Source organism: Saccopteryx leptura, chromosome 3, assembly GCF_036850995.1.
Source record: "Saccopteryx leptura isolate mSacLep1 chromosome 3, mSacLep1_pri_phased_curated, whole genome shotgun sequence".
In the NCBI taxonomy this organism is placed as follows: domain Eukaryota; kingdom Metazoa; phylum Chordata; class Mammalia; order Chiroptera; family Emballonuridae; genus Saccopteryx; species Saccopteryx leptura.
The window spans coordinates 70,509,513-70,535,355 of NC_089505.1; the positions used below are offsets into that span (position 1 = coordinate 70,509,513).

General features: G+C 43.4%; 1 protein-coding gene across 8 annotated transcripts; it reads right to left on the reverse strand.

The window, feature by feature from the left end:
• Positions 1–1,841: 1,841 nt before the first annotated feature.
• Positions 1,842–17,545, reverse strand: LOC136399209 (endogenous retrovirus group K member 7 Gag polyprotein-like). 8 transcript variants are annotated; one of them, XR_010750113.1, is made up of 3 exons: positions 17,293–17,545; positions 8,336–8,456; positions 1,842–5,097 (listed from the first exon to the last, which is right to left on the reverse strand). XR_010750113.1 is itself a non-coding variant. In XM_066374176.1 (3 exons), the coding sequence occupies exons 2-3, from the start codon at positions 8,287–8,289 to the stop codon at positions 5,080–5,082; spliced, it is 1,260 nt and encodes a 419-aa protein (XP_066230273.1). In that variant the 5' UTR covers positions 8,290–8,456; positions 17,293–17,545; the 3' UTR covers positions 1,842–5,079. The 8 variants fall into 8 exon arrangements, 3 of the variants coding, with proteins under 3 accessions (XP_066230273.1, XP_066230271.1, XP_066230272.1); XR_010750115.1 differs by having other exon boundaries at positions 1,842–7,152; XR_010750112.1 differs by having other exon boundaries at positions 1,842–3,239; positions 3,778–8,456.
• Positions 17,546–25,843: the final 8,298 nt, after the last annotated feature.

Consider the following 25,843-nt stretch of genomic DNA (forward strand, 5'->3'; position numbering starts at 1 on the left):
ATATCAAAAAGCGCTTTCAGTTCTCCTGTTGTCAGTTTCAAGGAGGGCCTGAGCCAATTAATATCTCCCAATAGCTTCTGGAAGTCATTTAATGTCTGTAGATAGTCTGTCCTGATTTCTAACTTCTGGGGCCGAATTTGCTGTCCTGAGGTGAAGACTGCTGTATCTCTCCAGGTGCTATGCAAAGTCCTGCTTCTGTTAAGGAGTGTTCAAGTTGCTGTAAAATAATCAACACCGCATCTTTATCTGGGTGAGCAATAAGAATGTCATCCACATAGTGAATTACATAGCCTTAGGATGTTGCCTCCACACTGGGAAGATGGCTTGGGCAACCTATTTTTTGACACTGTAGGACTACTGGCCATGCCCTGTGGCAAGACTTTCCGTTATGGTTCCATGGGGGCTTGAAAACTGATGGAACTCTGAAAGCAAAACACAATCAGGAGGGCTCAAGGAAATGAACAATCTTTTAGATCAATAACAATGACATGAAAGTCCCATGGAATAGCAGTGGGAGAGGGCAGTCCTGGTTGTAATGACCCATAATCTCCAGTTTCCTTTATCACCCTCAAATCCTGCAGCAATCTCCACTTGCCCAACTTTTTCTTGATAACAAATATAGGTGCATTCCAGGAGCTATTACAGGGCTCATTGTGCCCAAGCTGTAACTGCTTTTGTACTAACTGATCAGCTGCCTCAAGTTTCTCCTGAGAGGGGGGCCATTGGTCAACCCAACGGGATGATCTGATTTCCAAGTAATTGGATCAGCACAATGCATTACTGGGGTAGCAGGAGTTATCAAGGCCCCTATGTTAAATTTTGATACCCTAAACCACATCTCCTGGTGTTAGGTGTTACTTCAATTGGGGGCACAAACTTCCCGCTCTTTCCCCAACCCTTTGATGGGCAGAAACCACTGATCAAGCACCTGGGTGCAGACTAATTCCTTGCTACTAACAAGCAGAACTCCCACACCCTTCAAAACATCTCTGCCCCACAGATTAACAGACAGTCCAGGGAGCACATATGGTTGAAAGTATCCAGAATGACCTTCTTCGTCCTTCCACTGCAGGACTCCAGAGGTCTGCTGAGGGGACTTGCTTTGTCCTCTGCCTTGCAGCTCAGTGATTGCTGCATGAGAAAGCTGGTATCAAAAAGTCCCCTAAACCTGTGCCCCGTATGGAAATTTCCATTTCAGGGCGGGCTTGGCCTACCTTTTGAATCCAATAAACAGCATCAGAAGAGCCAAATTCGCGGTCTCCTCAAGGCCCCTTCTGGAGGGTGCGGCCCTGTCTGGTGAGAGGCAAGAGGACTGAGCAATTTTCTTATCAGGGGAGACATAAACTATATTCCTCGGGGTATGAGCCATGACTTTAATCTCCTCAGTATAATCAGAATCTATTACTCCTGGAAGCACAAAAAATCCTTTCATGGTTAATCCGCTTCTTCCTAATAAGAGCTTCCTATCCTAGTATTACTAGGAAGCAGTCCAAAAATTCCTGTAGGTATAGCCTGAGGTGCCATCTCTGGAGTTAATATGAATAAGGAAGTGGAACTGAGGTCCAGTCCTGCACTGGCTGCGGTTCCTCGAGAAAACTGGGTGATGTTTGGAATGCTGGCATCAGAATGTGTACAGGAAACCTCGACATTGCCCCTACTGTTTGACGGGGCCAAGGAGGCCCCACTGTCTGTTTTCCTGAATCACCAGCTGCCGTGAACCAGAGCGGCTAGTAATTCCAGGTCCTGATTGAGAAAGATGTGGAAATGAAGAAATAAACTCGTAGAGAAAAAGGATGGGATCAGAAGGCCTCTGTAACACCATGATAGCTTGCAAGAGAGAATCTCCATCCCCAAAGCCGCTTTATTTATAGAGCAGGGTAAAGTTGTTAGCAAATCAAAGAGATCTTTAAAATAAAGTCACATTTCCAAGGCAACCCAAGAATTCTCCCCAATGTAGCAAAGTCCCACCATAAAAATAACATCTTAACTTCACAAAACAAAGGTAAAAAGAAAACTGCCTCCAGTCTCTCCAAGGAACATGGGATAGGACGAGTAGAAACAATCCAGCCTCACAGCTAACATAGAGGTGTGGGGGAAACAGCCTTTAGCAACTTAAGCAAGCAAGTGATGTGGAAGGATGGGCAGAAAGGATTCTGTCAACTTACTGCAAGTCCCCCAGACCTCTGTCTCCCAGAAATCTAAACCAAAAAGACCCTGTTGGCTTGTAGTCCCCAACATACCCCCCCCCCTTTTTTTAACTTCAATTTGTGTGCTGTGATTTACACTCGTCTGATTTCCCAGATTCTGATTTGGAGGCAGACTGGAAAAGTACAAAATAAACACAAGATTAATATAGCCAATGCTAACATATCAAAACAAGTGTCTTAATACATTGAAGGGATTAAAGCCTTGTAGATTATCAAGTAAATTCTTAGCCAATACAGCAGGATCTATAAGTCTTTGCTGTTTTGAATGTCCCTAATATGTTGATGCAATTTCACCACGTCCGTGTTGGCACCATCACCGTTCCATTCCCTGCACATACAACCCAACCCCACTTCAGTCCCATAGAGAACTGTCACAAGGAGCAGGAGTCACACTCAGGAAAAGTCCGCAAGGCACCAGAACTGTTGTCACATTCTCATTCTGTAGTTGGTTTCCAAGTCCCATGACCACTGATTCCAGCGCATTAAGCTGTTGCCTTAAGCTTAACGGGCATTCTGGATCTCTGGAACCAGGTTGCTCTCTAGGGGCTGATGTCAATCTATGATGAGGCTTCACCTTCCTTGTTCCTCGCTGGCATCAAAGAGGACCTGTTGATGACAAAATTGGAACATACCCTCGCCCCCAAGTTAGTAATTTGATGGAATTTTGCCACTTAGGGCCAGTTAATATATCCCGGTATAACATGAGAGACTTAGGCTGTTGCTCAGCTGGTATAAAATGCCTCTCAGCTGCTGCAAGGAGGGAATTCCTGAGGAGGGAATATTTAAAAAAATTTTTAAGTAAAATAAGTATTTGCTCTTGTGTGATGAGTCTCTCCTCCTGACTCATGGTGTCTTACCAAATGTTCAGGAACCCACCGAGGAGCCTCAGCAGACCTAGGAAAAACACACACATCCTCGGCCCCACAAGAGAACAGGATCTGGCCCTTGCCTAACTCCTGTGAGCGGGACACTCCATCGTACTTCAGGGAAGGTTTCCTTATTGGATTTCAGTCTCTGGGCTGCTGAATGGCCCTGCACATCAGCATTCAAAAAAAAAATTTTAAGTAAAAAGCATGATAAAGATTTGCAGGAGTTCCAGGTTCTGACTCCCCCCTTTTTATTTGTTATAACTGACCTTTAAGTGTTTGCTGGGCACGCTCTACAATGCCTTGACCCTGAAGATTGTAAGGAATACCTGTCCTCAGGTTAATTACAAAAGTCTGACAAAATATAGTAAATGCTTTTCTTAGTAACACTCTCATACCTTTCAAAACATTTCTACCCCACTGATTAACAGGCAATCTAGAGAGCACAGAAGACTGAAAAAGTTCCTATGACTGTCCCAGTAGAGCCCAAGCTCTACATATATCAGGTGCCCCTGATTCAACTTCCCCATCAGGGGGACACTCCTGCTTATCAGCTTATCAGCAGGGCTGGCAGCCTCTTTAAGACTACTCCTGAGGTGGCTGTGAGGATTCTACTTATCAGTGCTGACACCAAGTGCCACCAGAGGAAAGACACAACCGACACACAAGTTAGTTGCAAGAACCACAGGCAGTTTATTACTCACAAGTCCTTTTGGCGTGCCTGGGTACAGCTGAAGGGGGTCCCATCGGCATGCTTCCCATTTTAATTTCTGCTTGTTCTAAATGGAGTTTAATCAGTTCCTCCAGAGGAAAACTTCTGTTTACTCTTGATCTACTATTTAAGGCAAAGCATGCTTTGTTAAGAAGTGCTTGCAAATTGTTAAATTTTCATGTATTAATGTATGACATTTGACTTTTTATAGCCCATTATGTCTATTATTCCTGATGCTGTTGGGTTATATGGCATATGAAAATTCCAATCTATATTATTTATAGCAGCAAGAGATTGTACTCAGCTGTCTGTAAAATGGGTTCCCTTAATCTGAATCTATGATTTGAGGAGTTTCGAAGCATGTTTTCCACATATTTAATGTCTTAATTGTACTGGCTGAGATGGGTGTTTTGCTACCAAGGCGAACATTATTCCTGTATGTATGTCAAACATCATACATGCATACTTTTGTTGGAAAGGCCATGGCAAGGGTCCAAAAAAATCAACTTGTGCTTGAAAATTTGGTATTTGGAGTCTGTCTAACCCTGGTGGATCTGTTGTCTGGAATGTATATACATTTTTACAGGCTGTACATCTATTAATGCCTCTTTTTTTATATATATTCTATCTTTGCCTTTGAATTCCTGGTTCTAAACCATTCTAACATTGCTGTTTGTCCTGGATGTCCTAACTGGATATGAATTTCCTTTATAAACTCTGGCAAGAAATGTAAGTATTCCTCTTGTATTTTATATTTATCCCCTTCCCTTTTTAACTTGATTGTAGGCCTTGGGGGTATTTTATATTCTCCTGTGTCTTCATCTTTTTCTAACCTTCACTTTATCCCATATGTTTTTGTTGTATCCCTAATATTAGTTTCTTCACCTACCTTAATTCTTGCTAACTTATCTGCTATTTGATTCCCTAGTGTGGTTGGAGACCTAGTGTGGTTGGAGAATTACCTGGGGCATGACCTGATATATGGGTTACACAGAGGTTTATGTGTGATGTTAATTCATCTAGTTTTTTCCCAGTGTTCTCTGGACCAGAGGTCCCTTCCATTCCTTTGCCAATTATTTTGTTTCCATTTTCCTGACCATTCTGTTATTCCCTTATATACTGCCACTGAATCAGTAAAAACATACTTTGGGTAGGCCCTTCTCCACAGCACACTCCACTGTCAGGACTCCTATTAGCTCTGCATGTTGAGCTGAGTCAGTCTTATCTTCCCTCATGAAGGCTGTATTTGTCGCCGGATTGAAAGCTGCTGCTCTCCATGTGGTTGAGTCACTGGCTACGGGGGCTGATCCGTCTGTAAACCAGGCATTTTTCAGTGAGGGTCTATATTTAGACCCTACCACCCCTAGATTCTCGGGTACCCTTCGGTTCTCGACAATCTGTCTTGGGGGGTCTATCTCCAGTTTGGAGACCTCCTCTGTGAGAAGGGCTGGTTCGCCAGTGCTCGTTATTTCTCTGGAGCTTATGTACCATTTCCATGCCAGTTCTTTCTCCTCAATTTGGGTACCTGCCAATTCCTCAGCTGACATTTTAAGCCATGTTTTGAAGGGTAGTAAAGATCTGACTATTATTGGGTTCTGTCCTGTTAGTGGCTCTGTATGGAGGAGCACTGCATATAGTACCCATATGTTTCTCACAGGGTGAATATTTACTGTGGCAGTATGGGAATCTTTGCAACCAAAAGCCTACTGGTATTCTTTTATCACTTGGTCCTTTTTTATATAGGCCCCAAGATCCATGAGTTCCAGTAAATATTATGTCTAATGTGATTGTGTCTCCTGGTTTTGGTGCTGCTAACTTTTTATTGGTGCTCTAAATATTCTTTTAATTGTTCTGGGGCTTCTTGTTGCTCTTTCCCCCATGTAACATCTATTGCCTTCCTAGTTACTTCTGCTAATGCTGACAAGTATGGGATGTGATTTCTCCAGTATGCAAATAATCCCATTAACTGTTGGGCTTCCTTTTTATTACTGGGAGCCTTAATGCTAAGTATTTTATTTACTACCTTTTCTGGTATTTTCCTAGAAATACCCATCGGGGCTCACTGAATTCCTAAAAATTTTACTTCTGTCCCTGGCAGTTGTATTTTTTCTGTATTGTCCATCCTGTTCTTTTCCATTGTTCTACAAGTTTAAGTCTTTCTGAAGGTTTTCTTTATTTTCACTATATGTTGTTATATCATCAATATATGTAATAATTTTAGATTGGTAATCCTTTGGATTTATGCTAGATGCTAATAAATTACGTGCAATTGCTGGTGAATTTTTGTATTCCTGTGTGCACACTTGGGGAGTTCCATCCCCTGCCTTTAGTTTAGTTTTCTTGTACTCAAGTCCCTGTTCAGGTGCTACCTGCTGCAAACCAGCATGGCTATTAATTCTAGGTCCTGAGTGAGAGCACCCCCAAAGCTGCTTTATTTATAGGGCATGGTAAAGTCATTAGCAAAACAATGAGATTTTTAAAACAAAGTCACATTTCCAAGGCATCCCAAGAATCACCCCAAGTGCAGAAAACCCCCCACCATGCATAACATCTTAACTTCACACAACAAAGAATAAAAAGAAAACTGCCTCCAGTGTCTCCGAGGAACATGGGATAGGACCAGTGCAAACAATCCAGCATCACAGCTAACATGGGTGTGGGGGAAAACTTAGCCTTAAGCAACTAAATCAAGCAAATGAGGTGGGGGGTTGGGCAGCCTGTCAGCTTACTGCCAGTCTCCCACACCTGTCCCCCACAAATCTAAACCACAAGGACCCTGTTGGCTTGCGGTCTCCAACAACCTGCCCTTTGGCAGTATATTTAGACTTACACTCACTTGCCCAGTGTTTCCCTCTCCTGCAGCGTGGGCAGAGGCCCGGAGATTTGGGAGCTGACTGTCCTTGCAGGGGAGGCGGAGGCTGGCTTCCTAAGCAGTAGGGCAATTTTTGGCAAAATGCCCTGAACCCCCACACCTAAAACAGGACCCCCTGGCAGATGTGCTCCTTTGGCCTCCCTTTCTTGGCTTGCTTGGTCCTTTGTCAAAATATTGTCCTGGCAGCCTCCCTTGGAGTGCCGCAGCAATGGCCAAACCTAGTATATACGAAGGTCCAATATCAGCACATACTCTTATGTAATCCTCTATATCTCCCTCCTTTCCGTAAGTCCGGAGGGCCGCCCGACAGGCAGAGTTAGCATTTTCATATGCCAGGTGCTTTACTACAATCATTCCAGCCTCCTTGTGTCCTACAGTCCTTTCAACTGCCTGTTGCAGCCGCGAGACAAATTCTTGAAATAGTTCCTCTGGTCCCTGCCGAATGTTGCTCAATTTCTCCGTTTTAGTACCTGTAGCAGGTAGGCGTCTCCACACCTGTGTGGCAATTTGACTGATCTGCAGATAGGTAGCTGGCTGATACTCTAACTGAGCCACCATTGGGGCATACTGACCCTCCCCAGTCAACATATCAGCTGTGATGGCAACCTGTTGTAGTCTTTCAGCCTGTTCAGCAGCTCGTTCATAAAATTCACATTTCCACAGTAAGTAATCACCCCCGGAGAGACAGGCACGAGCAATCGCCTTCCAATCATGTGGTGGAAGGGCCTCTTCACCAATAGTATCTAATAAGTTAAGTGTGAAAGGAGCAGTAGGCCCATATTGAGCACAAGCAAGTTTAAGTTCTTTAAGAGTTTTAAAAGGTAAAGGCTCATGCACCACGTTTCCTTGGCTATCTCGTCTCATCACAACGGGGAAGCGTGCAAAGCCAGACATTGTCTCTCCTAAATCTCGAGCCTGATCTAAGGCTTGCTGGAGCGGGGATCTCCAAGGATCAGAAATAAAAATATCCCGCTCTGAGACAGGTGCACGCCTGTGCTTCCTGGAAGCACCCTGCGGCTCCCGGGGAGGATAAGATGGAGCAGAGGGCTGAACAGAAGCAGCAATGGGCAGCGGAGGCGCCAAAGTTAAGGCATCCATAGGCCTTATCTTGCCAATATCTTCCGAATCATCCTCTGAGTCAATCTCAGACTCAGAAATGTCTAGTTCTCTTCCCTTCTCTTTCCCACATTTTCCTTCTTCCTCCTTCTCTAACTCCCTCTGATACTCTTGCAAAGGTTCCCCATCACGTGATTTTTTAGGCAAAGGTTTAATACCTTTCTTTTCATTCTCTCCCTGTTTGTCTGCTGTGCCTGCAACCCCTGCTACTACAAGAGGGGCTTTCTCTTGTTCATGAGTTGAATAGAGACAATCTCGCAGCAGGCTCCACAAAGACAAAGTCTCAGTGGGTACCTTGGAAGGCCCATGAACTGTATGATTTTGCAGGCACTGACCCACCCGTTCCCATGTAGCCAAATTAACTGTCCCTTCCTCTAGGAACCAGGGGCATATTTCCTGAATATACTGCAAAAAGCATTCCAATTGCAAAGTTCGCACATGGCATCCGTCTGGTTTAAGCAGAAGTGTAAGCATTTGTACAAAAAGGTCCCTTTCTTTTGACCCTTGCTGTCCCATAGCGTTTTACTCCCGACAGTACTCGCCCCCAAAATTTCCAACTTACTGCGTGCACTCAGGGAGTTCCCTCACCTCCACCGTTTGCCTTCAGTTTCGTTTTCTTGTACTCAGGTCCCTGTTCTGGAGCCACTTGTCACAAACCAGTGCAACTCGTAACTGACCAGGTCCTAAGGGAGAATGGTGGGGAATGAGAAAATAGACACAGAGAGACAAGACATGAATTGGGAGGTCTCTGTAGGCTGATGACCTATTAGAGCCCTGATATTTTTAGTCAGCTTTATTGTATAATGCAGAAACCAGGAAGTTAGTCAAACAAGGAAGTCTCTGAGACAAGTCATATTTCTGTAACTTTGCCAGGAACAATCTCACCGTGCATAACATGCTTATTAAGCATAACATCTTAACTTGCATTTCTTGACAAAAGGAAAGGAATGCAGACTGCCTCAAGCAAACTCAATCAAACAAAAAATGTAGAGAAAGGCTAGCTTTTGGCTGAACCTTGTATTGCAAGGACCATGTCCACTTATATAGTCTGTCTCCCACACGTGGGGTCAGAGGCTTGAGTATGGGATCACAGACATGATCCCATGGTTACTGGCTTGAAGCCAGGTTACTGGTTTGAATGGGTCACTGGCTCAACTGGAGCCCCCAAGTCAAGGCACATATGAGAAAGCAATCAATAAACAACTAAATTGCCACAACTAGCCTGACCAGCTGGTGGCGCAGTGGATAAAGCATCGGACTGGGATGTGGCAGACCCAGGTTCAAAACCACGAGGTCACCGGCTTGAGCAGGGACTCATCTGGTTTGAGCATGGCTCACCAGCTTAAGTCTAAGGTCGCTGGCTTGAGCAAGGGGTCACCCAGTCTGCCACAGCCTCCCGGTCAAGGCACATATGAGAAAGTAAATTAATGAACAACTAAGGTGCTGCAACAAAGAATTGATGCTTCTCATATCTCTCCTTTCAGGTCTGTCCCTATCTGTCCATCTCTCTGTCTCTCTCTGTTTCTGTCACACACAAAAAAAATGCCACAACTGCCTGACCAGGCGGTGGCACAGTGGATAGAGCGTCGGACTGGGATGCGGAAGACCCAGGTTCGAGACCCCCGAGGTTGCCAGCTTAAGCATGGGCTCATCTGGTTTGACAAAAGCTCACCAGCTTGAGCCCAAGGTCGCTGGCTCAATCAAGGGGTTACTCAATCTGCTGAAGGCCCGCGGTCAAGGCACACATGAGAAAGCAATCAATGAACTAAGGTGTGGGAAACACAAAATAACATGAAGAAACTGGGTTTGAGAATAGTGCGAGACCTGTGGTGGTACAGGGGATGAAGCCTTAACCTGGGACACTGAGGCTGCTGTTCAAAACCCTGGGCTTTCCAGGTCAAGGCACACAGAAGAAGCAACAATTATGCTTCTTCTCATCTTTCTCCCTTCCTGTCTGTCTGCCCGTCTCTCTCTCACTCTCTCTCTCTCTCTCCAAAAAAACAATAATAATAATAAATGGGAACTTTCTTAATCCAAAAAACCATATATAGCAAAAAACAGAAATCACACTTAAGGGTAAAACAACAAAAAAATTTCCCTACTGTGATCAATATTTCCAGTCTACATTATAGTATATTCCTTGTCCTGGCCAGGATAAAGCAAAGAAAAGAAAGAAAAACTGTGAGGATAGAAAAGAATGAAATACAACTGTCATACTTTCTTTATGTTATGACAGTTTATAAAGAAAAAAAGCCCTAGACTCTTTACATATATTAATAAAATAAACAGTCTTACAACATAGATAAAAATCAATGTAGACTACTGTATATCTATATAGTAACAAGCAATTAAAAATACCAAAAAAATAACTTTTAAAGTGTGTAAAACAAGCCACAGAATGTGAGACCATCTCTGCAATATATGATATATTACTAAATACAGCTCATATGTAATATATATAAATAACAAGTCAATTTTTTAAAAATGGGCAGAAAACTCAGTAAGAATTGGGCAAAAGAATGTCACAAGAAAGAAATCCAATCTTCAGAAAACAGCTTATTGATTACCTATTGATAGGGAAATGTATATTAAAACTACAGTGAGATACTAATTCAAGTCCCACTAGATGGACCAAATGCAAAAGATCTGACAATACTGAGGGTTGGCAAGGATCTAAAGCAAAACAGCCTCCACACACTGCTCAAGGGTGCAAGTTAGAACTCCTGTAGGAAGATAATGGCACTGGCTAGTAACATTGTTATAACCTAGCAACATGACTCCTAAATAAATATCCTAGAAAACTTAAGAGACATTTAATTTAAACCAGGATATGTATACAAGAGCACTCACAATTTATAACAGCCAAAAGTGAGGAACAACTCCAAGTCCTCCCAAAAATGGATGGACTACTATAAGTTTTTTGTTTTTTTGTTTTTAAGTGAGAGGAGGGGAGATAGTGAGACAGATTTGTCAGAAGCCAATCCACAACTGCTGGCTGACAAGGTCACAGCAGAGGACCCACAACTGCTGGCTGACAAGGTCACAGCAGAAGAAGATCAAAAACTGCCGATTGACAAAGTCACAGCAGAGAAGACCAATGGCTGCGGGTTGACAGTCACCCAAAGGAGAGGCACAACAATACTTCCTCCTTTGACTTTTTGAATTAATCTGGCCTTATATCCCCCCTTTTTCTGGGTGTGTACTATTATTTATGACACAGGGATAATAGTACCGTGCTTTCCCTGTAGATTCGTAGTAATTTCTTTGGAAATGAGACAGAGGGTGTGAGTTCCACAGAAAAGCCTGTAAGCCCCTTGAACTGGGCTCATAAACATAAGAGGCTGGCTATGATATCCCTCGTAAAGGGTTAAGTTTGTAAGAGAATTTCTTCTTATTAATCATGTTAGAAAGAATAGATTGTGACTTGTGAATGGGTAGGAGGCAGTGGCTGTGCACAGAGCACCTTTTGGCCTTCACTTAATTCAACATTTTTCCTCCCTAGCCTTTTCATGTGATAGAATAGAGAAACATTCCTTTCTTCTTGCTTATCTGATATGCAGATAGTGGTACACTCTGAGAATAGAGTTAGAACTTAACTAGTGTATAAACATAGTAAATAAATAATATTTGACTAGACAATAGAATCTTAGGTAAGGTGTAGTAGAATGGCCCATTGTGTGGCCTAGGATGAGAGCGCAGTCAGCAAGAAAAGAATGTTTTACTAAGAGAATTGTTTTTTGACTGAAGGCAGTTGCTGGGCTTTCTCAGTGAGATGTTCTCATGAGATTTATGTACTTGCCAAGATTTTTTGATAATGAGAGGAATGTGGGGGAATCCATGGAAGTAATAAAAGTTAATGTCTTCTGAAATTATGTTGCTACTAGGCTATCTTGCAAGTACACTCTGTATATCTTTGGGTGAAAGCTACTCTTAATGTTATGTCAATTTCCTTATGGGCAAGCCTTTTAGAATCTTGTGAGAAAAAGAATGAGTAATAAGATTAAGGACAGACCCTCAGGCCTCCTCTTCCCTTCCCCTCCCTAAGACAGGAAAGTCACCTAGGCCTGAAAACAAAGAAGTCATAGGAATCAGGCATTTGTCACATAAAAGCTAAAGCTGTAAAGGACACTGCATAAACTCAAGGCCATTTACCTGAGCAAGCGGTGGTCCTTTGTTAGTCCTTAATGATTTCGTCTGCTAATCTCTCTCTGCCCCTTGACTCACAACAGCAGTAAAATTGAGTTAATTGTTAGTACTAATCCTTTAAAAGCTTTTACCAATGTTGTTATCACTATTCAAGTTATTCTGTAGTTGTACTTTGAATGATTTGCTACCTGGTTTATAGTTTATAAATATAAATTAACTGTTATCTGGAAATGCGTAACCATAGTAAAACAAAAGCAATAATTAACATCATGTAATTGTAATTTAGTGTGTGTGTATAAAAAAAAAAAAAAAGCTATACTAGCATTTGGCAGAGATGCCTGGCAGTAAATGCTAACTAGAGAATAAAGAGAAAGAAAAGAATTCAGCTCTCTCACTCGATTTTCGCCGACGCCGTCTCCTCCTGTGGGACCCCTGGATTCCCCCAGGGGCTGGACCCCGGCACAGATTCCTGCATGTGCCCCAACCACGATCCACCCAGCAAACCCCATCAAGGACCAGTGCTTGAATCAACCAAGCTATCTTCAGTGCCTGAGGCTTATGCTGGGACCAACTGAGGTATTCTCAGCACCAGAAGCCCACGCTTGAACCAATCCAGCCACTGGCTGTGGGACGGGAAGAGGGAGAAAAGAGGGAGAAAGGGAAAAAGAAGCAGATGGTCAATTCTCCTTGAGTGCCCTGACCCAGAATCAAACTGGGATGTCCACATGCTGGGCTGAAGCTCCAGGGCCTCCTAGAAGATTTTTTTTTTAACTTTTCAGTATTTTCAACATAATAAATATGGGTCATATATGATAACCTCAAGTGGTAAGAAATTATTCACTTAACTTTTTTAAAAAGCATAAAAATCCTAAAATAAGAAACATACCCAAATTTTAACTACTGTTGTCTCTAAGTAGTAGATAGTTTGGGGAAACTGGCTTGTTTCTCATTGCCTGTGTCTTGATCAACCAGAAAAGAAACAGTCAAGGAAAATCTACAAAAACCTTAAGAACAAAAGGCAGAAGTCACACCTTTCATAACACATATTATTGCAGATTATCTTAATCACTTTTGAAAATGAGTACCTCAGATCCAATTCCAACATGTATGCAGAGGCTTCCCCACACTAACAAGCAACTTTTGGTCACCAAGTTTATCTGAGGTTCTGGCCGGTTAGCTCAGTAGTAGAGCATTGGCCTGACCTGTGGGTGTCCTGGTTTAATGCTGAAATGCTGACCAGGGCACAGAGGAGAAGCGCCCATCTGCTTCTCCACCCCTCCCTCTTCTGTTTCTCTCCTTCTCTCTCTCTCCCCTCCTGCAGCCATGCTGTGTTGTGGACCATAAATGGCAGAAAGCCATTATAGATATAGACTAGAGGCTTAGAAAAGGCTAAGTTCTCCCCCCTCCACCTCCATATTGGCTATGATGCTGAGTATATGCACCCACTTCACTTGCTTCCTTAAGTTGCTGGAAGCAATTTACATGCCCTTTCTCTTACTCTTTTGTTTGTTCAGATGTTGGTGACTTCACTAATGCATCCTGTTTATACCTTGGGAGAGTTCCTGTTTTAGCCTTGGATATGTAACTTTGTATAAAGGACTTCCTAGATTTGCCTATGGCTATATAATAAAGAGCAAACTGGGGCTTTGGGGCACTCCGATATTGCCATCAGCATTTGAAGAGTCCCCTGGTCCCATTTTTTTCTTAATAAGTGTGTTTCCTTAATTCCCCACCGTTATCAGGAGACTTGCTGGTCCGCAGCAATGCTGCAAGGCCTTGACTAGGCACTAAAAGTAGCTTGTTGCAGAGCAGCACCCAGAGTAGGGGTTTTGCCTGGTGGGGCAGGGTCAGGAGGTCTGTCTCTGCCTCCCCATCTCTCACTTAATAAAAAATAAATTTCAAAAAGGTTATCTGAAAATTCAACTCAATTCTGACACTACATACCCAGGAAGAGAATCAGATAAGAATCAGGTAAAAGGCTCAGTCCCAGAAAACCACCCTCCACTTCAGCTGCTGAGGTCTAAGGTTAACGGGATGTTGAGCGGATAAAATGTATTATGCTCACTTTGTTAAAGATAACACGAGGAGGCAGTCGCCCAGGTGATATTAATGTGTGTTGGAGATCGTTGTAACCTGGGGCTTGGTTTTGGGATTAAGCCTTTCCCACCCTTTTTGCTGTAGGGCGGTACAATCCTATCATGCCTCAGAGAAGTGACTTTGTATTAGAGACTTCCCTATTATGTATATTGGATTAGGAGTTTGGATTTCTACACTATAAAAGGGAGGCAGAACGGACTCGGCCCTTGGTTCCTGAGGTTAGCATGAGAGAGCGGAGAGAGTAGAGCCAGCAGCTAAAGGAGGCCACGTGGAGTAGGCCAGGAAAAGCAGCCAAGATGGCGGAGTGCTGAGTGAGATGCCAGTTTGTGTAGTTTGTATCTGGGAGAAGGAAGGAGATGGGGAACTGAGGAGTCTGGTGAGCTAGAAACCTTTGATTCTAGGAAACTCGGATAAGTCAGTGGCTTTGTGAGCACTGAGTGTGACTGGGTTTTGGAGCCCAGTGTATGTTTTTACTTGCCCGCCGGGTGCAAGGTAGGATTAAAGGCTATGGCCCATCAGCTTTTGGCTCCGCTGTTTCTTTACCGACTATCCGAATCCAATGCGAACCTGCATGGGCCAGGCTGCTGTGATAGTGGCCCCGGCCCTGCCTGCTGGCTTTACACGGGATCTCCGACCCACTGCATATAAAGAGGTTCCAACAAACCCCTTCTTGTGTTCCATTCATTTTCCATAACAGCTCACAGAAGTCAATAAAACTCACTAGATTGATTCGTTACAAAGAATACTAAAGGATACCCACAAACAGCCAGATAATGAGACACGTAGGTGGAGATCCCAAAGGAGTGAGAAAAAAGGAGCTCTGTCCACGAGGAGCATGAGGCCAAAAACCAGTGGCACACAGAAGTGTTCTGGTTCTCCAGCATGGATGCTTTCTAAGAAAAAGGGGCCAAGAGCAGTCCTTTTGGTTTTTATGCAGGTTTAAGTAGCCATGATTGACTAATTTTCTGGCCACTGACCAGAGATTCATTCAACCTTGCTGTGAACCAGGGCAGCTCCTAATTGTGAAGGTCTTGAGTGGAATCGTGAGGGATTAGGAAATAAACAGAGAGAAAAAGAATGGGATCGGGAGGTCTCTCTATAGGCTGATCCTACAAGAGCCATCTGCACTGCCAAAAAGCTTTATTTTTATAGTGTAGAGCAAAGTTATTTTGCAAAGCAGAGAGCTCAGATACAAAGTCACCTCTGAGGTAAACCAAGAATTCTCCCAAGTGAAGAAAACCCCCCTCCATGCACAATATCTTAACTTCACACAACAAAGGATAAAATGAAAATTGCCTTTAGCAAGCGAGGGATATGGGGGATGGGACAAGTAGAAACAATCAGCATCACAGCTAACATGGGGGTGTGGGGAAGGCATGTAAATTGCCTTTATCAATTTAGTCAAACAATCAGAGGCTGTGGGGAAGAGTTGAGCCTTTGGCTTAACCCTTAAACTGCAAGGATCTTTGTCAGCCTGCAGTCTCCCACACAACCTCAATCCGAGAGGTAAAGTGGGGTTGGGGAAGAAGATTTAAAATCCTAATCTTCACATCACAAGGCTGCTTCTCCTGGCAACCAGCCGCCATCCTAGGGTGGGGCGCAAAAGTCACCTCATTAACTTAAAACACTCTTAACATTCTTCACATTTATATTCCAAAGGTTTGGAGAGCTGTAAACCAGGAACCGTAAAGATCTAATGTGGTAAAACTGCAATATCGCAACTTGAAAGTATTTCTATTTTTCACAGAAAGAGAGAGAGGTGGGGATGACTTGGGGGTCCCACTGAGAGTTGAAAACAGCTCTAGGTAGAAGACGAACAATGCCGCACTCAAGATCTGTCAGCTATGAGGATTACAGACCCAGAATGCTTGTTCCTATGATCTGAATCTGTGGACTCAAAATTACTGAACCTTCCGAGCCCATCATACTTCAATTACCACAACCATCAAACACCGACTACCAAAACTCCCCAAAAAGTAATCCCTAGCCCCTTCTGAGGGAGGAGAAACCAGAAGCATGCAGAGGAGAGGGGGCCTGCAATGTCTGGGGTCTTACACTCCCGTCTGTGACCTCAATGTTCTTGACTGAGGGAACAAGGGCAGACAGAAAAGTTTGAAAAGCAAACCGCCTGACCTTTTTTTTTTTTTTTTTTTAATTTTATTTATTTATTTTTTACAGAGACAGAGAGTGAGTCAGAGAGAGGGATAGACAGGGACAGATAAGACAGGAACGGAGAGAGATGAGAAGCATCAATCATTAGTTTTTCATTGCGCATTGCAACACCTTAGTTGTTCATTGATTGCTTTCTCATATGTGCCTTGACCGTGGGCCTTCAGCAGACCGAGCAACCCCTTGCTGGAGCCAGTGACCTCGGGTCCAAACTGGTGAGCCTCGCTCAAACCAGATGAGCCCGCACTCAAGCTGGCGACCTCGGGGTCTCGAACCTGGGTCCTTCCGCATCCCAGTCTGACGCTCTATCCACTGCGCCACCACCAGGTCAGGCAAACCGCCTGACCTGGTGGTGGCGCAGCGGAAACGGGCGTCGACCGGGAACGCTAAAGTCGCGGGTTCGAAATCCCAGGCTTCCCGAGTCAAGGCACATCGGAGAAGCAACCATGAGATGACGCTTTCTGCTTCTCTCCCACCTCCCACTCTCTCCTCTCTCTAAAATATCAATAAATACAATCTTTAAAAAGGAAAAAAAGCGAGAAACACTTTAAAAAAGAAAAACAACAAACCACGAGTGTGGCCCTTGCTCGTTATCAGCTCCTTGAAATGAACTTGCAGCTCCAGTAAAAAGAATGAGTAATAAGATTAAGGACAGACCCTCTGGCCTCCTCTTCCCTTCCCCTCCCTAAGACAGGAAAGTCACCTAGGCTTGAAAACAAAGAAGTCATAGGAATCAGGCATTTGTCACATAAAAGCTAAAGCTGTAAAAGTATATAAGATGTAAGAAATCTAACTTCGGGGAGCATGGCTTTTGTTACCTCTTTTAGGGGTCACGCAGCTCCTCCGGCTAAATAAATCCTACTTCCTTCACCAGGTGGTCTGGGAGTTTTTGCCCTCCTTTGATTCCTGCAATACTTCTGGCCCAGGCCCGCAACTGACCGCCATAACCTGACCCTGTCCCTCGACACCGCCACTCACAGCCCAGCCTCACCGTCGGTCACTCTCCACAGTCGGATCCCCCAGCCAACTGCCAAGCGCCCCCACGCTGTCCTCAGCGAGTACGAATGCCAACAACGTCCTCAAGTCGGTTCTTATTAAAGGTCTCACCAGCACACGGGGAACTCCAGACCCGCACACGGGGAACTCCAAACTACACTGCACTACGCGGGAGATTTAAGAAGCATTCCATTACTTCCGCTGCCGGTCCCCACACTGGGCGGAACTCCTCTTTGCTCCGCGGGGGCAGTTTGATGAAAAGGGCCGCTTTCCTGCCAAAGACCCGAATTCTTTTCGGCGGAAAAGTAATATGGCCGCCCCCATTATGACTTCATAATGGGAGCGAACATCTTGAAAGATGTATCCATGGAAACGAACGAGCTCGAGGACCACGCCTCGGCAGAGGCCTCACGCATGCTCAGTAGCGTGCCAGAACTCGCCCATACCCACCCAAGACCATAGCAGCGCCTGCCCCTCAGTAAAGGCCGCTGGCTATTGAGACGCCTGGGACCAGGGAAGTTAAGCACGCCTCTCAGCAAATGCCATCATATTCGAGTGAACGTAGTTGTGCCTACAGCAGAGATGAGGTTCTTTACCCAAGAAAAGAGAAGGCTTGTGATAAAAGAGGCAGTGTTCTGGGAGCACACTGTAGGCAAGTGTATTGAAAAGTAATTTAGGATATTTGGAAGGGGGAAATGGAGAAGAATCACTGGGCCTGATAAGAGAGAGAAGCCATCAGCCAGGACAGGGTTCCTCGATATTCATTAAGTCGGGTCAGTGCAGGAGGTGGAGCGCAGATGTGGTGAGCTCTGGACATTGCCTAGAGACCAGCCAGTTCTAGGAGTGGGGCAGGGGGGTGGGCAGTATCAGGAATGTGGTTTCTTGTCGCTAGAGTAAGAACTGTTGAGAGACCTAAACTGCCTGACCAACTGCCTGACCAACTGCCTGACCTGTGGTGGCACAGTGGATAAAGCATCAACCTGGAAACGCTGAGGTTGCTGGTTCAAAACCCTGGCTTCCTGGGTCAAGGCACATATGGGAGTTGATGCTTCCTGCTCCTCCCCTTCTCTCTCTCTCTCTCTCTCTCTCTCTCTCTCTCTCTCTCTCTTCCCTCTATAATAAATAAATAAAATCTTTAAAAAAAAAAAAGTGGAGATACTTCTGAGCGCATCTCGTGGCCTCTACAATTAAAACCAGCCAGCCCTACTCCGAACGTTAGCTTGTTAATATGGTGCGAAATTCTGGCCAGGGCACACAGAAATGTCCATCTGCTTCTCCACCTCTCCCCTTCTCTCTCTCTCTCACACTCTCTCTGCTCTCCTTTCTCCTGCAGCCATGGTTCATTTGAGCTAGTTGGTTCCTGGTGCTGAGGATGCCACCAATGGCTTTACCTCAGGTGCTAAAAATAGCTCAGTTGGGGAGGAACAAATTAACAGCCCCAGATGGGCAGAGCATCCCTAGTGGGTTTCTGGAGTGGATCCTGGTGGGGGCACTTGTGGGAGTCTGTCTCTCTGCCTCTCCACCTCTCATAATAATAAAATATGCTGGGAAATGATACTTCATCTGAATGCCTCAAGCCTAACTGTGATTTGGTGATGTCACATTAAGTATGTGATTTAAATTCCTCTTCAAATTTCAGAAGATTTTTTTGAAGATTTTTTTTGACTTTCTGATGACAAAGTGGAGACTCAGGCTCAAATAGGATTTGTCATGTGTTGGGCAGATAAAATATATTAAGCTCACTTTGTTAAAGATGGCACTGCTCATGTGGAAGCCCTTTGCCCAAGTAATATTAGTTGCCCTTCTTGGCATGGGCGTGATTATATTAATGTGTGTTGGGGGCGGTCTGTGGGCAGGCAGGATCCTTGTTGCCTGGGGCTTGGTTTTCGGACTAAGCCTTTCCCACCTTTTTTGATGTGGGGTGGTGCACTCTCATGAGAATCTCATTATGCCTCAGATAAGTGACTTTGTATTAGAGGCTTCTCTATTTGTATATTGGATTAAAGGTTTGGATTTCTATACTATAAAGTGGGGCAGACTGGGAGCTTGCTCTCTCTCAGCTCCTGAGATTAGCATTAGAGGAGAGAGCAGAGAAAGGCCACGTGGAGGAGAGGAGAGGTAGCCAAGATGGCGGAGTGTTGAAGGAGAAGCCAGTTTGTGCAGTGTGTGCAGAGAGGAGATGAGGAGCAGAGGTGAATGAGACTGGTGAGGTTAGAAACCTTTGATTCTAGGAAGCTCAGATAAGTCAGTGGCTTTGTGAGCACTGAATGGGTTTTGGAGTCCAGGGTGTGTTTTTACTTGCCCGCCAGGTGCAAGCTAGAATTAAAGCTAATGGCCCACCAGTTCTTGGCTCCATTGTTTCATTACTGTCTGTCCGAATCCAATACAAACCTGCGTGGGCCAGGCGGCTGTGATGGTGGCCGTGGATACTGACCATGCATCATGTTAATGTGACTTGCCTGTTGTCCACCTACAGCAAAATCTGGTGTATATATGGAAAACCCAGGTTCCTGAGCCCACCATAGGGTCTCTCTGAACCTGGATGGTCCATTAATCTCCCATTTTCAGTGGGTTACTCAGTTGATTTTTTTTTTTTTTTGCTCAGTTGATTCTTATGCAGACTAAGGTCTGGAAAAAAAATGTTTTTGAAAGCCATCTGAACTAAAGGATCCTGTCTCTTAAAGTGTGTGTGCTGTGCAGTGGACTACAGTTTCTGGCATAGAGATCCTAAAACTTTTGAAATTTCCTAAAGAATGAGACAGAAAACAAAATATTAGTTATTTACCTTGATTGCTATTGTCTGCTGTTGACGAGGAATTTCTATGAGTTCAGAAAAAGCCACTAAGGAAGAATAAAAATAAACATACCAGAAATTCCAGGATTTTCAGGGTGAGCATTTAGAACAGGGGTCGGAAACCTATGGCTCACGAGCCAGATGTGGCTCTTTTGATGGCTGTATCTGGCTCGCAGACAAATCCTTAATTTAAAAAAATGTTAAAAATATAAAACATTCTCATGTATTACAATGCATTCATTTCCTACCACTCATGTTCATGGTTGCGGGTGACTGGAGCCAATCACAGCTGTCCTCCGGGACAACACCAAATTTTTATTGGATAATGCGTAACATAGATGGGTCGTTGTGAGATCAGAAATTAAACTTCCCTCCTTTTAACCAAGTAGTCAGCTAGCTAATTGCAGAAACCTTTTTGATGAATAAGGTGTGTTGTTGTGGTCAGGGGCGCCCAGAGAGAGATAAGCAGACAGAATCATCAAGGACTAGCAAAGGACCACCGCTCGCTCAGGCAAATGTCCCTGAGTTCATGCAGTGTCCTAATTTCATTCACAAGACTTCAAAAAGCTTGTTTACTGAGAAATTGGCATAACATCAAGAGTAACTTTTACTTAAAGATACATAGAGTGCACCTGCAAGATAGCTTAGTAACAACATAATATCAGAAGGCATTAATTGCTATTGCTTCTATGGATCCGACAACATTCCTCTCCTTATCTTAAGGGATAAGGAAAGTACAGAAATCTTATGAGAATGTTTTACTGAGAAAAAAGCCCAGCAACTGCCTTCAGTCACATAGACTTGTTTCAGTGACTCGCCTTCAAGTCACAAAACAACTTTCTTGGCAAAACATTCTTTTCTTGTTGGCTGTGTTCCCATCCAAGGCCATGCAATGGGTTATTCCACTACATTTCCCCCTTTTTGTTTATGCTGAATGTTATGAAGCACCACAGAAAACACAGCCTTCTGTCGTTCATCCCTTATTTCTCTTGCTTTGATTCATCGACAGACTACAGATAAAAGAAAACATAGAATTAATACTATTATAGAAAGTCCTACAGTGAATCCCAAAAATCCTTGGGAGATGACGTCAGAGTAATGGCGGGGTAGGAAGCGATACCGATAAATCTCCCCCAAAACCCAAAAATCCTTTAATATATTCAATAGGATTTAATTGAGATAAATTATCCATTAACCCCTTCAATATAGGTTGACCTGTCAAAATTTCTAATTTTCTTTGAAAAGCTTCATGAATAAGTTTTTGTAATTCAATGATTTCTTTAGTCATGTTATCATGGTTTAACAAATGTCTCTTAACACGTTCCCATGGAAAAGCTGTTTGATTATATTCTACGGGTATTATACAAAAATTACTTTGATTCCAATCACACTTTAATTTAATTTGATTTTTTAAGCTAGATAATTGATCCCCTAGCAGGATCACAGTTTCTCTCAAACCAGTGAGTTCATTTTGTATTTCAGTATCAATTTGACGTTGAGAAGACCATAACTTTTCAGGATTTTCATGCCAGGTATTTACAAATTCAGCTGTCTGCACAGACTGTTGTAACGCTGTCCCAGCTGCTGCAGCAGTGGCAGTGATAGCAATTGATCCCATAACAATGGCTATTATTAATCCTACTAGCCTTTTGCCTCTTTTTAATAATTGTTTAGCTACCAAATCCAATACTGATGTAGCAGGACTATCTTGCCAGAATCGATTCATTTGTACAGGAATCCATAAACCAGTCCTGGGTCTTAGAAGGTAGATTGTCGGGAGCCGATCAACGACTGCTGGCTGACAAGGTCACAGCAGCAGAAGACCCACAACTGCTGGCTGACAAGGTCACAGCAGGAGAAGACCCACAACTGCTGGCTGACAAGGTCACAGCAGAAGAAGATCAAAAACTGCTGATTGACAAGGTCACAGCAGAGAAGACCAATGGCTGCGGGGTGACAAAGTCACTGCAGTGAAGACCAATGGCTGCGGGTTGACAAAGTCACCGCAAGGAAAGGCACGATACTTCCCCCTTTGATTTTTTGAATTAATCTGGCCTTATATCCCCCCTTTTTCTGGGTGTGTGCTATTATTTGTGGCACAGGGATAATAGTACCGTGCTTTCCCTGTAGATTTGTAGTAATTTCTTTGGAAATGAGACAGAAGGTGTAAGTTCCACAGAAAAGCCTGTAAGCCCCTTGAACTGGGCTCATAAACATAAGAGGCTGGCTATGATATCCCTCGTAAAGGGTTAAGTTTGTAGGAGAATTTCTTATTAATCATGTTAGAAAGAATATAGCTAGAACTTAGCTAGTGTATGAATATAGTAAATAAATAAAGTTTGACTAGACAATAGAATTTTAGGTAAAGTGTTATGGAATGGCCCGTTGCGTGGCCTGGGATGGGAATGCAGTCAGCAAGAAAAGAATGTTTTGCTAAGAGAATTGTTTTATGACTGAAGGCAGTTGCTGGGCTTTCTCAGTGAGACACTCATGAGATTTATAAACTTTCCCAAAAATTCTTTCTTCTGATAATGAGAGGTATGGGGGGGGGGGGGGCATCCATAGAAGCAATAGCAATTAATGTCTTCTGAAATTATGTTGCTACTAAGCTATCTTGCGAGTGCACTCTATATATCTTTAAGTAAAAGTTACTCTTAATGTTATGTCAATTTCTTAATGGGCAAGCCTTTTGTTATCTTGTGAGAAAAGTCAGGGCACTGCATAAACTCAAGGCCATTTGCCTGAGCAAGCGGTGGTCATTTGCTAGTCCTTAATGATTTTGTCTGTTAATCTCTCTCTGCCCCTTGACTCACAACAACAGTGAAGTTGAGTTATTAGTTAGTACTAATCCTTTAAAAGCTTTTACCGATGTTATCGCTATTCAAGTTATTTTTTAATTGTACTTTGAATGATTTGCCACCTGATTTGTAGTTTATAGATATAAATTAACTGTTATCTGGAAACATGTAAACATAGTGAAACAGAAGCAATGATTAATACCATGTAATTGTAACTTGGTGTGTGTGTATAAAAAAGGAGCTGTACTAGCATATGGGAGAGATGCCTGGCAGTAAATGCTAACAAGAGAATAAAGAGAAAGAAAAGAAATTCGGCTCTCTCACTCGAATTTCGCCGACGCCGTCTCCTCCTGTGGGACCCCTGGATCCCCCCCGGGGCTGGACCCCGGCATTTGGCGCCCGATACAGGGACCTACAGGTAATCCCCCCTCGTTGTCTTGGGACGGCTAGGACTCCACTCAGGGTGCTGCAGACCCCCCTGTAAGAAAGACAGGGTGAGGATAGGTGGAGAATTTCAGAACTTAAGATTTTAAGAAGTCATGGGCCATACTGAGTCTAAAGAAAGAAGACTCTTTATAAAAGTCATTAAGTATACACTTTCCCAAAAAGGAGTTAAGGTCTCCTCTAAACAAGTAGCTCGTTTTATGAAATTCGTACAAAAATGTTCTCCATGGTTTCCAGATGAGGGAACGCTTAGTTTCGAGAAATGGGTTAAAGTTGGAGAAGATTTAAAACTTTATTATGAGCTACATGGACCAGAAAAGGTCCCAGTTGATGCATTTGCTTTATGGAGCTTGATTAAAGATGCCTTAAATCCAGAACATGAGATGCATAAACTTTCTAAGGCAACTGCTCCTCCAAAAGAAGAGACTCCGTTAATTAGAAATAGAAGGCAGTCTCAAGATACTACAAATCATGCTATGGCCTCTTTAAAATTAAGTAAACATCAGGATGATAGTGAAAATCTTTTATCTCCAACAAATGAGGCTGAATTAGAAGATGAGGCAGCTAAAAATAATAGGGATAATGAGGATTGGAAGTCAAAAACAGTCTTGCCCATATTATATTCCTCCAAGACTGACAAAAAGGATGAAAATAAGGCTATTAAAATGTCTTTGCCTCTACCAGTACAATCACCAGATGATAATGAAAAGAAAAAATCATCAGGGTTAACAGGGTTGCAGAAGGCAATTCAAGCTTCTTGCGACCAAGGGGAAACTGATTTGGCATTATGTTTCCCTGTGGCTGTGGCTGGTGAATATGATGAGGAGGATCCTACATGGGAGCCGCTTTCTTATAAATTATTGAAAGAGTTGAAAATGGCTTGCAGTCAATATGGACCCACCTCTCCTTATACTATGTCTTTGATAGAAACAGTTTCTCATAATTGGATGACTCCTTATGATTGGGAACAAGTGGCTAAAGCTTGTTTATCTGGAGGAAATTATCTCCTTTGGAGAGCTGAATATGAGGAGCAAGCTAAACAGCAGGCAGTTGAGAATCGGAGGACTCATGATCCTGTGATTGGAGGAATGATTGCGGGAGAGGGAGAGTTGGCTGATGTTAGTGAACAGTTAAAACTTTCTAAACCAGCTTTGATACAAGTGAATAGTTGTGCTATATCAGCTTGGAGAAAGTTGCCAGCTTTGTCTGGTGGAGATGTTACTGTGGTAGGAGTAAAACAGAAAGGTGATGAACCTTATGAGGAGTTTGTTGCTCGGTTGATTCAAGCAGTAAGAAGAGTTATTTCAAATGAGGCGGCAGGAGATATTATAATTAAACAGTTGGCTTATGAAAATGCTAATTCCACTTGCCAGGCTATGTTGCGGTCAGTGAGGAGAGAAGGAACGATAGGAGATTTCATCAAAGCCTGTCAGGATGTAAATCCTGCTTTTGTTCAGGGAGTAACTATTACTGCAGCTTTAAAAGGAGAAACGTATCCTCAATTTATTAAGACTATGTATCAAGGAAAAATGCCTTCTGTCAATGAAGCTTCCTCTAAGGGAAGTCTTACTTGCTTTACTTGTAATCAAACGGGCCACTTTAGCCGACAATGCCCTAACAAGAGTGGGCAAGCAGGCCCAGGAGTGCAAGGGACAGCTCCCATAATTAATAATGCTAATAATAATGTCCCATTGCCTAAGACTTTGTGTCCACGCTGTCAAAAAGGATATCATTGGGCAAAGCAGTGCCGTTCTAAATTTCACAAAAACGGACAGCCATTAGGACCAAAGTTAGGAATAGAATGGCAGCCCCCACAAAATCAAAATCTAGCAAGCAATCCAAGTAGTAATCAGGGAAACTGGCAAGGGGGCCAGCCTCAGGCCCCGATAACAATTGGGGCCAGCCTGAATCCATTTGTCAACTCTGGTCCATCTCAGACCTCACCAGGGCAACCCCAGGCAGCGCAGGACTGGACCTCTGTTCCACCGCCTCAGCAATATTAACCCCTGACAGTCCTGCAGTTGCATTACCAACAGGAGTTAAAGGTCCCCTTCCTAAAGGAATGGTTGGATTATTAATTGGCAGAAGTTCAACATCTTTAAAAGGAATATACGTAATGCCAGGAATAATTGATTCGGACTATGAAGGGGAGATAAAAATAATGATTGCTCCCCCAATTAAAACGCTTGAGATTTATCCTGGTCAAAGAATTGCTCAGCTTTTACTATTGCCTTACTGTCCCATCGGAAAGCCTATATCTGAACAAAAACGGGGAGAAGGTGCCTTTGGCTCCAGTGATTTTGTGTTTTGGATACAAGAAATTAAGAAAGTTCGGCCACTAAAGAAATTAAAGATTTCTGGAAAAGAAATCGAGGGGCTTTTAGATACCGGGGCAGACGTCTCCTGCATTGCTGGCAAAGATTGGCCTTGAGCCTGGCCGACTCAGTCAACTCCAACCTCATTAGTTGGACTTGGCCAGGCTTCAAATGTTGCTAAAAGTTCTCAAATATTAACCTGGCAGGATGAAGACAATAACCAAGGAACTTTCTGCCCCTATGTAATTTCAAGTATACCATTATCTCTCTGGGGGAGAGACATTTTAGAACAAATGGGTGTTTTCATGTAC

What these genes read in the sequence shown, in the direction of transcription:
- LOC136399209 (XM_066374174.1), bottom strand. Translation starts at nt 8,289, where the DNA reads ATGGGACAGCAAGGGTCAAAAGAAAGGGACCTTTTTGTACAAATGCTT.